This window comes from Ictidomys tridecemlineatus, chromosome 9, assembly GCF_052094955.1.
Source record: "Ictidomys tridecemlineatus isolate mIctTri1 chromosome 9, mIctTri1.hap1, whole genome shotgun sequence".
Classification (NCBI taxonomy): Eukaryota; Metazoa; Chordata; class Mammalia; order Rodentia; family Sciuridae; genus Ictidomys; species Ictidomys tridecemlineatus.
The window spans coordinates 103,790,794-103,805,121 of NC_135485.1; the positions used below are offsets into that span (position 1 = coordinate 103,790,794).

Here is a 14,328-nt window from a genome sequence, read left to right on the forward strand (position 1 = left end):
TTGGGGTCATTCTTTGTTCCTGAGACCTAGTTCTCTCGTCTTTCTCAAGTTCTAATTAAGAAACTCAAGAGTAATTCCCCTCTTTTTGCTTATGTTAGGTTCTTAAATAACATATCATCTTTAGTTTAAGGAGGCTCTATTTCATTCCTCCCATCTCTGAAATATTACTTTGTTTGGGTGGGACAAAAAATTTTGCAATAAGTCATTAAAGTTACACAGATTGTTCTGAACTTTATTTTTGTTTAACTGGATCCTCAAAAATTATAAATACAGGATGTTATTTCTTAGGGAGTGCCATGAAGAATCAGTTGGATTAGACTACCAATACTTTTTCCTTGTTACCAAGGAAACAAGGACAATACATAGTGTATATTTGGCAATATGTAGGGAACAGATTCACAATCAGGACTATATTATGTGCTTTGTTCTAGAAATTATCAACACTAAGTAAGAGTCACACAAACACATTCCATCTTATACGATTGTTAAATTTTCAAATTAAAGCATATCTTCATCAATTCTGTTTATAATATCTGAATGAGTTATATGTCATTTATTTCATTTATTGTATGGAAAGTTTTGACAAGGTATCTCAATATTAATTTCTTGAAAAAAATTCCTGAAGTGGCAAATAACAATCATTTTAAATCAGAGAAGATTGCTAACCCTTCTAAGTTATATTTGACCAATAAAATGTAAAATGATTTTTAAAGATTCATTGTTAGGAAGGATTCCTTAGGACTATGGGGAAGAATTAGAGGGAAATATAATCTATAAAAGGAGTTGCCACAATATCTGTACACTTTTTTTTTTTTTTTGAAAATAAAACATCTGGTTGACATTAGAGAAGGATGAATAAGTATGTTAAACTGGTGAAACCCCAGATATTATTTTTAGATGCATATTCTGGTGTCACAGGGGATAGAATGGGGACAGAAGATAATAGGGTCAATTCTTCTGATTTTTTTTTTTTACCTGTTTCAATCCAAGCAAAAGTAGCAGGAACATTATAAATACATAAAAGTATAATGTCAAGATTTTAACATTTCCAAACATAGAAATGAGTAAGCTATCTCTAACTATAATGACATTTAACAAAATTACATTATTGCAAATAGAAAAAAATAAGCCTTTTAAGGGTCTGAGGGTATGGTTCAGTGGGCAAGCACTTGCTTGGCATAAGGCCATATGTTTCAGCTCCAACACTACTAAAACAAACAAACATAAAAACAACAACAACAACAACAAAAAAAAAAAAACTATGTAAGAACAAATTTTGCAGTGTGTGGTGCCACAGGTCTATAGTTCTAACTACCTGGGAGGCTAAGGCAGGAAAATCGTTTGAGCCCACCAAATTAAAGACCAGTCTGGGCAACCCAGTCTCAAAAATAAAATAATAAAATGAAAATAAAATTATAAAACAAGTCTTTAGGTTATGACATATGAATTCTTTTTTTTTTTTAAAGAGAGAGAGAGAGAGAGAGAGAGAGAGAGAATTTTTTTAATATTTATTTATTTTTTTTTAGTTCTCGGCGGACACAACATCTTTGTTGGTATGTGGTGCTGAGGATCCAACCCGGGCCGCACGCATGCCAGGCGAGCGCGCTACCGCCTGAGCCACATCCCCAGCCCCAAACATATGAATTCTTCATATAATAGTTTAGAAAAATAATATGGAAATTACAGTTTAAGTTGCCAGATATATCACATTGCAACTTAAAATCTTTCACTTTGATTTGCAAATTCAGCTTAATATATGTACTCAAAGTTTTATGACATTATATTATTATATATTTTCCCATTTATTCATATATAACAATTTAATCAGTAACTTTTCCAGGTCAATTCAAATGCAAGTATATTAGTATTAGTATTAGTAGTACTAATAGTAATAGTATTGGTCTGGGGATTGAACCGAGGGACACACTATCACTGAACTACATCTCCACCCCTTTTTATTTTGAGACAGTTTCCATAAGTTGCCAGGAATTAGCCTTGAATTTGTGATCCTCCTGCCTGAGCCTCCCAGGTAGCTGTAATAATAAACATGTGGTACTTCTCTGGTCTCTGACTCCAACTATTAACACATTTCTTTCTTTAGACAAGTGTGGTGCAGACACTTACTCATGTATGTAACAGTGAAAATCCATATGGGCCTCTCTGGAGTTTCACTCAAATCTCTGATTAAATTTTGGGTGTTTAAATAAAAATTACAGAGGTTATTGATTTGGATAAGGCTCCTACACTGAGCCCCAACAACTAAAATCAAAATGGAGTCACTCATGCTAAAGTTCCACACTACCAAGAAAAAATTAAGCAGTTTATTTGACCTTTGGAGAAATAAAGATTAAAGAGATAACACCCAAATTTTCCAAAAGACCAGTTTTAATTGATATGATAATTAAATTCCCTCTACCTTCATTCTTATACTAAAAGAATCCTAAAATATACTGATACCAACTAGTTATTTTCCTGTCTCAGAATGAAAGCAACTCTGTATTTGTGATATTGTGACCCAGGGCCTTAGTGCTTGCAAGACAAGAATTCTACCAACTAAGCTACATAAGCAGCCCAGGAAAGCAACTTTGAAATGACTGATCGCTTTTTTTGTTTCTGCTTTCTTTAGTTCTTCTCTATGAAACCAATCTCCTTGTTCTACTTCGTAAATTCAAGTATTGCCTGATTCTAGAATTGAAAATATGGCCAATTAAGTCCTTTAAACTAAATTGTTGTAATTTTTGTCCTTTGACAGGTGTTTCCAAAGGTTATTGGTTTTATTTCATACGTTTTAATTTTTTTCCAGATTTTAATCTTACAAAGGTAAATTAAGTTCATTTTGGTCCAACATAGCATTTAACATGAATTTTCACATACTCTCTGCAGATTATTTCCTTTGCATTATTTCAGAGAATGATCTTTTTTATTAGTGGTCGAATTACAATCTAGTCAATATTATAGATTGGTTTAGAACTCTTCCTTATCTGAAAACTCAGATATATCTACTACAGAATGTTGTTTAAGATAAACAAGGCACTGTAAGTCCATACTTAACATAGCACCTAGTATATACCATAGTAATTTTCCTATTGGTCATTTTATTGGTGGTGAAGCTAGACTTTTGGGGGAAAAATTACTTTTTGTTTTCCTCAAATATTTGTTACCAATCTACCTAGAAATCATCAAGGAGCTACTATTTTAGTAGTAGATGCAATCAACAGTTAAATAATGTTTACTATAATATCAAGTTTAGAGTGAGAGTTATGAAATGGATTAAAGAAAAATGAAGCAGAGTAAGGGGATGCTAATTTAGACAGGGTGGTCAAGGAAGACATGACCCTCTAGAGATGACACACAGACCTGAAAGAAATGAGGGAAGGAATTATGTGACTGTGTCATTCATTACGTGCATGAGTGCTCCTCATGGGGCTTATTAGCTGCATCCTTTGGGTTCTTAGTCACACTTCTTTATATGGCTGCAGAACTATTTTTATTTCTATGACTTAGTATACCAACCGGATTTTACAATCCAGGAAGGAAGTGCCTATGCTTCCTGTGTCCTTTAAATATCCTTCAATGAGTACTTCTTGGATGTAAGGGAACCTGGAATGAGATGTATTTTGAAAAGAAACAGGCATTGGAAGAAAGCATACCATATGAAGAAAGCAGCTGCAGCGTGGTGAAAGAACAAATCTTGGAATTAAGAAAATTGGGTTTGGATTCCAGCTCACCAGTTTCTTGTATGGACTTGAAGTCTGTCTCTTAACATTAATTACTGAATCTATTTACCTATCTGTGAAATGGAAATAGTAGTATTAATTCATAAATTGTTGAAATAGTCAAATGAAGTAATCAGTATGAAAAACACTTGGAATATTATAGAAAATCAATGTTAGTCAAGTTTTGAGTATGGAAGCTTGGAATATCCTTAAAGATAATAGGCTTGGGTAACAGAAATAAGAAATTTAGTAAATACAATATTTCATCATGCTAATGATAGGTAACATTGAGTGCTTTCTGTATTCTAAGAACTATTTTAAGCATGCCACATGAATTAACTCAATTTCTTGCCCTACCCATACAAGATAAAAAATATCAGTTTTCCCATCTTACTAATGAGAAAGATGAGGCACAAGAAGGCTATAATAATCTGCTTATGGTTATACAATGAGTAGTAGAGTTGTGATCAAGATAGTTTGACACTAGTGCTCGTATTTTCAACTACACAAGACTATTTATGCTCTTAGAAGTCATTATCTTAAGCTTTTCCTAAAGAAAAATCATTATAGAAAATGACATTAACAATTAAAAAAGAGTATAAATTAAAGTACAGGTATAACCCAGTTTTAAAAAGTAAGATTGAAACATGTTAACCAGGAGCTAGTTTAGACATTATCTAAAGTTAGCACCCAACATTACAATATAAAAATGATTATTTTATTATGCAATTTCACATCTTTTGTCTCAAAAATTACTTATTTAAGAAAAAATGGTTGCTTTGTATTGATTAGAGATTTTAAAAATTACCTAATCAGTAGTAACTTTGGATAGATCATGGCAGAAATGATCAGTTTCAACCACAGTTGAAAGCCCAGCAAAACTACGATTTTGGTTACCTAGAAAACTGAATAAAATTCCAATAATAGTTAATTATATAACAAAAGCAAATGATGTGTTCTAATTATTTAAATCTTTTGCCCTGAGTTAAATCTATAAAGACAAGTAACATAGCAGCTTGAGGAATACATTATACAGAGAAAAGATCATGAGGAAAGATCATTATTTACAAATACTTAACAATATCCAATTATTTCAGGCTTATAAATAGTAGTTATGGTAAGGCTAGGTTGGGCCATATGTGTAAAGAAAATAACTCAATCACATACCATATCTCATTTTACAAATCTAATATTTTAATTCAATGTTTTTTTTTCTTTAAATGCCTAAGCATGAATGTGGTACTAATACATGTATTTTTGGGAATTAATAGAGAAATAAAATATAAAGTTTATCTATGTATATTTAAGTTTAACATGGAGCATATTAATCCATAGATTAACATGGACTATGTGGCACACTTATAGTCCCAGTTATCTTGCAGAATGAGGCAAGAGGATCACTTGAGCCCAGGAGTGTGAGACCAGCCTGGGAAACATAATGATACCCTACTCACAAACAAAAACAAAACAAGACAAAAAGCAGAAATGAAACTAATCAACCACATACAACTTACATAAAAATCTATTCATCTGGGGCTGGGGATGTGGCTCAAGCAGTAGAGCGCTCGCCTGGCATGTGTGCCGCCCGGGTTGGATCCTCAGCACCAGGTACAAATAAAGATGTTGTGTCCTCCGAAAACTAAAAAATAAATATTAAAATTCTCTCTCTCTCTAAAAAAAAAAATCTAATCATCTAATCTTTGACACAGTTGGGTTTCAATATCAGTATTAGGCAAAAACATGTGGTATAAATATTAATGTGCGACAAGACATGCAACAAAAGCATATACAAAATGGAGACAAATTAATCTGTAAATAATGGATGCATACGTAAATATCATTAAGTATGAGTCTTCATTGACTAGAGTAGGGAGTTTCTGATCAAAAGAAAAACAACAACAACAAAAAAAGGAAACTATTTTTTTTAAAAAAAAGTTTTAAGAACATCATGGCTTTCAGTCCTATGTGGGTATTTCCTTGTCAATCTGGTTTACTTTTTGCTCTGCTATCTAGTAGCTACATGAAAATAGTACATCTATGCTGCCTCTTCAAAAAAGTTAACCAATAACTTTTGACCAGCAGAAAATATTAATAGGATTAACTGTGATTACTTTGGATGGTATAAGTAATAATTTCTTATTTATTGGTTAATTTTTTTAATAATCTTATCTCCTTTAGAACCTACTGGAGCTAAGATGCCTAGACAACAGCTTTCATTAATCACCTATGCCAACCAGGTAAACTAAAACATATGAGCTGGCCATGACTTCGAGTTCTTATATAGCCTCAATTATGTGTTAGTCATCCCAAGCACCCATTATGTACTCAATAATAGGTATGACACAGCTCTGGACATCAGCAGCACCATAAGGAGTCAGACACAGGCAGCCTGTTTATACTTCTTTTCCTGGTGTTAACATTCTTAAGAAGCGTGGGAGACAGCAATGAGGTCGTGTCTTCCTCATTCGAACCTTATAGTAGTAGTCTACTAGATTTCTTCACCTTTGTTGTATTAATAATCAGACTTCAGAATAACGCTGCCTTGAGAAATGACAGCACTGTATCTTAGAAGGAAGGAAAATGTAGCATGCCAGACCAGGGACAGACTTTTAATTGCCAGTGATTCTTGTGAATTTCCTGAATATTAAAGCACCTATTGAGGTTAGCTACAGTCGTAAAGAGAAAAAATGAACTTGAAACTTTAAAAATTGCACTACTGCACATCATAATGTAACAAAGTAAACAACAACAAAAAAACATTGTTTAAAAAACAATAGCAGAGAAAAGCAGCTGATCTTTAGGAAGGCAGTCGGTTGCTTATTATGAAGTATTTACAGAGTCCGATGCATTTTCAAAGCTGGTTACAGTCATTACCACAGCATACCCTTGTGAGGTAAGTGTATTATCACCTTCGGTTCATAAATGAAAAGAAGTACAGAATGATTAAGTCACTCCCTAAGGAGAATGAGTCAACGTCAAGAGTCATAGTTGACCCGGCTTAACGACTCCTGACGGTCAGTCCAGGGCTTAGTCAGCGGAGCCCAGAGTGGCTTCCCTGGCTGGCACCTGGACTTAGGCTATTTCTGTTCACGTTAAATCAGAATATTGGAACCGGCTGGACAGAACTTCCAAATAATCTTTACTTCCAGAAGATTTATCCCTGAGATCTTAATCTCAGGATTTGGAACAGAAAAAACTGTCGGGTGCACCCCCCCTCCCCCCAGCAGCGGCGAGTGGACACTGCGGGCGGTTCCGCCGATCCCTTTTCGCAGTGATGGCAACAAGTGGTCACCAGCGCTAGCGGAGCCGGGGGACGGATGATTGCTTAAACGACTCTCCATCGCCGCCTCTTTTTGAAACTAAAAAGAAAATGGTGGGAGGTCAAAAGAAAACTAAATAAACGCACAAGCAACTTGTCCTAGGACCTCAACTAAGCAAATGAAGCCTAATTGTGTGTGCTGAGCCTGCAGTTCCCAACCTCCTGGGGAAGATGGGAGGATGGGGCGACAAAGGGTACATTAGGCATGCCAAGCAGTAAGTACGACGGCAACTATCCAGGCGGAAGAGCAGAGGACTGAAAATCACTCCACAGCACGCGAGTGCCGAACCCGCTGAACGACCACGTGATCAGTCCCTTTTTAAAAAAAAAAAAAAAAAGTCTGCCTAAAAAAAAAAGCGAGCGAGCGAGAGAGAGAGAGAGAGAGACAGAGACTCCACTTCCCAGAAGCCTCTTGTTACACACGCAGCCGCAGTCTTGCGCAGGCGCCGCCAGGGCCAAACGGACACGTCCGTCACGTGGACAGTAACTGGCCAATCCGGTTTGAATCTCATTTTTTTTCCTCTCACCCCCCCTTCAGGAGCGGTTGTGCGATCAGATCGATCTAAGATGGCGACTGTGGAACCGGTGAGTATTGCCTTTGGCCCCCACCCCCACGGGTCCCCGCGCTCGGTCTCCCTCCGGACTGAGGGACCCCGCGGGACTGCGTTCCCGGCGCGCACGCTATCCCTTGCCGCCCCCTCCCCCTCTTCTTGGGCCTGACCTTCCGCGGGCAACTGGGGGTGCCCTGGAGGCTGACCGAGGCGGCGTGTAGCGCACACGTTCTGGTGGGGGCCCGAGAACTGGGGGAGCTGGTGGGGGAGGGGCGGCGTGGCGCCTCCTGCGGAGCCGCGCGTTGTCCACCGGGGTGTAGGATGACGGAGGCTCGGGGCTAGGTGTGTGGGATTGTCTTCGTGATAGAAGGGCGCGGGGCCGGCTCGGAGCGGGCACTGTGATCCGCAAGGAGGGTGGGCGGCGAGCCGATCTGGAATGAGATGGAGGAGGGATCCTCGGGGCAGCTTTTCCATCTCCCTCCCTCCTTCCAGCGCGCCAGTCCAGGGGCTCGGGTGCCGGGCGCGCGAGGGTCTTCTTTAGACCGGTGGGCTGGGAAGCCGGTGGGCGCGCGGCGCGAGAGGGTGGGATAGGCGGGAGTGGAGCCGCGGCACGCGCGGAGAAGCTTCGATCTCGCCGAGGGGAGACGAGAGGGTCGAGCGCATGTTACTCCAGCGCATCAGAGAGTTGCCGGGGTTGGCGGCTGGGGAGGCGAAAAAGGTTTGGGATGGGGAGGAAACCCCAGTGTCGCGTGGTTAAGCTCTCTCGAGTAGAATGAGGGTGGTGGTGGTGGTGAGAAGGGGGATCACATTGTCCTCGCCCCTCCATGCTTGGGACTGGGCTGTCATGGAGGAGGGAAGGGGGAGGAGCGAGGCCTACTGATCGCTGCCACTGAGCGCTGCCGCCGGTCGGCTTGCCGGCCGGACCTGCTGCATTTCACACGCGCCTGTCTTCCATTCATTCATCCTTTCCGCGCAGTGCGCACGCCTCAGAGAATGCGATCGCGTCTAGATCCATCTGTTCTTCCGTGTCTTCATCGCCTGGAAGATTTCCGAGACACGGTTTATTGGAAGTAGAACTTAACTTTTAAGAGTGCTTTTCCATTTGATTTTTTTCTTTTCATGCTACAAGCTTTCCTCTCCATATAGGCACCATTTTAAACTTTCTTAAAGCAAGTTAATCTCAGGCCAGAAAGTTGGTAGTTAACCCTAAGGCAGAGGGTATTTTTGTCATAGTTTGAGTTTGTTGACACTGGCTCACTGAGACTTCTGGGCCTCTCTTGCCTTTTACGGATTGTCACACATATGTGACAATGTCTCAGGTGCATAATGCAGTATATTAGCAACCAGAAAACATTTGACGTTATGGAACCTGTTGCAGATTTTCCTTGCCAGGTATTTTTGTGAATCTGTACATGATAATTTGTGATTTTGGTAATAGTCTACCAATATGCTTTGACTTTAAAATAAAAGACTTATTTAAAAAACTTTGAAAAAATTATCCCATAGACCAGTAGCTTTTTTTTTTTTATATTACATTGATGCAAACTGTCCTTGTTTGTTGCCAGAATTTAAGGCAGTTTTTCTGTTTCTTTGCTTGTTATTTATTGGAACCAGTTTTCATTTATGTTTCTGGGAATTAATTGACTGCAAACCTCTCTTAAGTAGCTAATAAAATTAGCTGACTTTAGAGCATTAAACTTATATAACAACGAAGTATAAATGTGTAAAATTTAAAACGCCTTTAAGAGATTCTGATGTCCACTTTTGACAGGATCTGCTCCAAGCCACTATTCTAGTGTTGGGGAAGAAAGGTTACAGTAGTAATGGAGGCAAGCTTTAAAAATCTTTAAATGATAAAACAGTAATGTGTTCGTAAAGTTTCATCAGTAACTTTTAGGTCCTTCAGATTTTGTGAAGCTGTTCAGGTTTGTTTCAGCACAAACTATTAACTCAAGTGGTGAAGGACGATTTTGAGTTAGTAAATGTTTATAGTCCCTGGTATGTTTAGGGTTGTGTACCAAAGGATACAAAGTTAATACAAAATGTGATTCTATACCTTGTTCATTTTAAACTCTTAAGCTTAATTCCCAGTGTTATGATCACTGATACAGTGTTCTAGTCCTGGCCCAGGAAGATTTGGATAGTGTGTTTAAATTTAGAAAGAGGAATTAAAAAAAAAATTAGGGAGACAAACAACCCAAGAACTTAAAATGTAGAAACCTAGATTGAAACTATAGTAGTTTGGGGTTATATGTAAAATAGTATGGAAGTGTGCATTTTTAGTGAGAAATACAAATTTTTACTACTTTTTATGTACCCTTGTCCACAGGCTAATGATGTAGTATTTCTTTTGACAGTTTCATTATTTATTTATTTTTGGCACCAGAGCTTGAACCCAGGGCCTCCTGCATGATGATAGTCATACACTCTACCAATGATCTGTACCCCTGGTCTTGGATTTTTTTTTTTAATATTTTTTTTTAGGTGAGGCAGTGTCCCCAGGCCATCTTACCTCCTTTTTTAGTTGTAGCTGGACACAGTATTTTTTTAATGTAGTGCTGAGGAGCCAACTCTGTGCCTCACATACGCTAGGCAAGAGTTCTACCACTGAGCTACAACCCCAACCTGGATTTTTTTTTTTTTAAGCAACTGATTAATACTGTGTTGCAGTTGAGGGTAATATTGCTGACCAAAAAATCATATTTCATTGGTACTCCAGCTAACTTGTGTCATTAATGCTTTTTTTTTTTAACTGCATAATAAGCATTTAGAGAGAGCCATGGGCTTTTCCTCCTTATCTCACCTTTCATAGACATTTGGTAGTTTTTGTCAGTGGAAATTACATACAATATTAGTCATTTTAAGTCCTTGTAAGGTTTTAATTGTGTGTATGGGTTTAGTTACATTAAGGTAGGGTTTATAAGTATTAAAGTGACAAGAAACGTAAAAGAGAAAATTAAAGGAAGCATTTTACTTTTTTACAGGTGATGTGACAGAATTTTTAATATTGGACAAACAGTACTCTTCTGTCAATCCTATGGGCATTTGAATTGTGGCTAGGTCAAAATTAGACTTGGTATTACTTAAGATGGTAAAGCAGTGTCCCCAGGCCATCTTATTTCCAGTGGCTCATCTTTCTTTGTAGCTTTATCTTCATTCTGCATTCTTTATTATCCCCCTCCTTTTTCACCTTGTATTTGTTTTTAAGGTAAGATAAATTTTGATTTCTTCAGTTAACTGAAGGCATGTAATTTTACTTGTTTTTACATTGTAACTTGAACTATTTGAACTCTACATTAATTTCTTCAGTGAATCAACTTGGACAGCCAGAAGATTTAATGTTTCTTTTTTTATACTTTAGAAACATGCTTTGAATTGGCAGAGAGTTTAAATAAGGCTTAAATACATATTTACAAATAAGTGTTGTGTTGTAAAATTCAGTGTGTGTGTCAGTGAAACACTGTTTTGTTGATTGGTATACTTTATAAATTAGTATAGGTGTTTTTGTTTTAATTGAAGAACCCAATATATCAAGGATGATTGATAAGCCAAATAAATTTGGTTCTAGCATTTGTGTCACAAACTTCATTTCACTTTATACTCTGACCTAATATGAATAGTTATTTGGCTTCAATACATTTAGTGTAGATAAACAGTTTACTCACTGAAATTGCAGAGAATCATACATAAAGTGAATTATGTAAGCTTAATCTAACTTGAATAGAAAATTGTGGGCAAATAACACTTTTATAAAATGTTCTGTTTAATTTATATAAGATTTAGATTATTTTGGAAGTACCAGCAGTCCTCGACTTAATAAGAGACCTATGAAGTAACTTTTCTATCAATGGTAATTTCTCCTTTTTCTTCCCTGCTCCCACTAGAAATTTCCTTTAACATCTGTTGCGTATGAGTTGTACAGTCTTGATCAGTGAAAATGAGCATGGGTTATAGTCTCATTTTAATATCTGTTACTAGAAACATTGAAATTTCTAAGTTTAGTTGAAAAATTGGGAATAAGGCATGTTAAGGTAATTTTGATTTTTAAATGCAGTATTCAAAGATGAGAATTTGTCAGTTACGAAGGACCAGATGAGGTTAATACTCTATCAATGCGTTCCAAGCACACATCTTTTTCCTCTGCTAGGAAATTCTGCAGCCTTTTGATTATCAATCCTTGGCCATTAGCAAGAAATGCAAAGCCTATGGTCTCCCACCCTAAGATACTCTTCCCACTGCTAAAAATTTTTGATATATCCAAATGTTCAGGGGGAGTGGGGGCACTGGGGTTGTGGCTGAGTGGTAGAGCTCTTGTCTGGCATGTGTGAGGCTCTGGGTTTGATCCTCAGCACCACATATAAATAAATAAATAAAATAAAAGGTATTATGTCCAAAGGTATTATGTAAAAAATATACATAAAAAAATCAAATGTTTCTTCATAAGTCTGTTGTTGTGTCTGGAAGGGAAAAGAACCATTTCTGCTCTAAAATACCTGAGAATGTAGTTAGAAGTGTAAATTTTAAAAATGTTATTCCATAGAAATAATGGAAAGCTGAAGTTGAATCACACTGTTAGTTTCCAGTGGATCATGACAGACCCAAGCAGTATTGTATTTCATGTGTATGGATTCAGAGTTCTAAACAACAAACTCCAGAAATGACAAACAAAATAAACAACAACAAAAAAATGGCCTTTTAAAAATGACCTGTGTGTAACAGCTATTTTTTAATGTAAACAGAACTTTATTTTTTAGTAGTTGCTAACATAGCACTTAATGTAAGTCAGGTACCACACTAATTCCTTTACATATATTCATACCATCCTTATAGCAATCCTGTAAAGTAGGTAGTATTATTATTTCACAGATGAGGAAACCAAGGCACCAAGGTTAAATTTGTGTGACTAACTTTCCCCAAGATCACACAACTGGGGTGTTATTTAAACAAAATAACCACATTCCAGAGTTGTACTTTCACAATGGTGACATCTGCTTTCCAGTAAGCATGCAATGTGCTTTCTTTGGGTGACTTCAGAAAAGGAAATTTATTTTGATAAACTTATCAGGCATTTTGCTACAGCTATAAAATAAAAAAATGTGGGGAGAGTTTTTTCTATAAAATGGTGTAATGTTTGCATATAACCTATACACAGCCTCCTGTATACTTGAAGTCATCTCTAAGTTAATTATAATACATATTACAACATTAGTGCTATGTAATTTGTTCTATATTGTTTAGGAATAGTGACAAGAAAAAATTGTATATGTTTGGTATAGACACTATGTTTTTTTCCAGAATATTCCATCTGAGGTTGATTGAATCTGCCAATAACAAGCCTGCAGATATAGAAGGTGGACTGTATACTAATTGTATTTAATATAATGGGTCTAGAATTTTTAGTACTTTTACTAATTTTGGTGAAAGGTTTCTCAGAGTTGAAAAATTGTTTTGAAAAAGTTTCAGCTAAAACACACATGTTCATTATGTATTTTAAGCTTGTTACAACAAAGTACTATACAGAAATTAGTTAAAATATTCTTTCTTTGCTGTTGATTATAATGAGTCAATAAAATTTTCATTTTTACATGAATATGTTAATATTGCTATAAAAATTCTTATAGGGCAGTAGCCTGTGTATCAACATGGATAATTTCAAGTATTAATTAAGAAAATCTGACATCTTAATGGAGAGATAAAATGAACATTTTTTCTTGTGTTTTTTTTTACTGAATGAAATGAATGGGTAGGGAGTTCATGTTTCAGGTAAATTTTTTTTTCTGTCACATAGTTCCTAAATGAGAGCCAGAATTCAGACCCAGGTCTCAAGCTTTATTATTGTCCTGTTCAAGAAAAAAAATCAAAGTAAAATTCAACCTAAATAAACCCTCCAATTCTTTTCTTTTAATAAAGAAAATTGATGCATAAATCATCATTATAAAATTGATACATACATCATCATTATACACAAATATAAAATATATAAATATATGATCAATATATACCAATATGTTTGTATATTAATGTAAATGTTAATATGGTGTAATATATTTAATAATTTTATGAATGTAAAAAGTTAAATATAGCCAGGCGTGGTGCACAGGCCTGTAATCCCAGTGCCTTGGGAGGCTGAGGCAGGAGGATGAGTTCAAAATCAGCCTAAGCAACTCAGCGAAACCCTGTCTCTAAATAAAATATAAAAAAAGGGCTGGAGATGTGGCTCAGTAGTTAAGTGCCCCTGGGTTCAATATCCAGTACCAAAAAAAGAAGGGAAAAAAGGTCAAATATAAAATAATTTCTCTGAAAGGATTATATCATATTGTTTCGATTGTGGGAATAGGAGTGATTTTTTTTTTTTAATTTTGTTTTTAGGAGTGAATTTTGTTCAGATATTTCATTTGAACTTTGAGTTTTGCCATGTTAATGGTATTTAGCATTTACTGTATTTTTATAATCTTTTTCCCTTGGTTTAATAATACATACTTGTGGTCCAAAATTTGAATTGTTCTCTTTAGTAGTCTGGTGAAGTTATAAGATTTTTTTCTTTTTTTGCAGTAGGAATCAAACACATTTCAGAATGTTTTTAAGTGCTTTAAATAAATGCATAGAATTACACAGGAAACCAGATTGCAGTAGGGATTGAGTTAACATGAAATATATCAAGCACATGGCCTGGCATAGACTAATCCTTTTAATGTGAAAAATTTATCTGTTCCCTATCCCCAACCACTGAGTTTCCCTTTCC

The 14,328-nt window shown here is 36.3% G+C and overlaps 1 protein-coding gene across 1 annotated transcript in view; it reads left to right on the plus strand.

Annotated features, from left to right (window-relative positions):
• Positions 1–7,461: 7,461 nt before the first annotated feature.
• The window catches only part of Eif4e (eukaryotic translation initiation factor 4E), a 36,516-nt gene continuing 29,649 nt past the window's right edge, over positions 7,462–14,328 (plus strand). Inside the window, exon 1 of the mRNA XM_005325763.5 lies at positions 7,462–7,620. Coding sequence (XP_005325820.1) covers positions 7,603–7,620 — 18 coding nt within the window. The 5' untranslated portion in view covers positions 7,462–7,602. The remainder of the gene's footprint in view (positions 7,621–14,328) is intronic.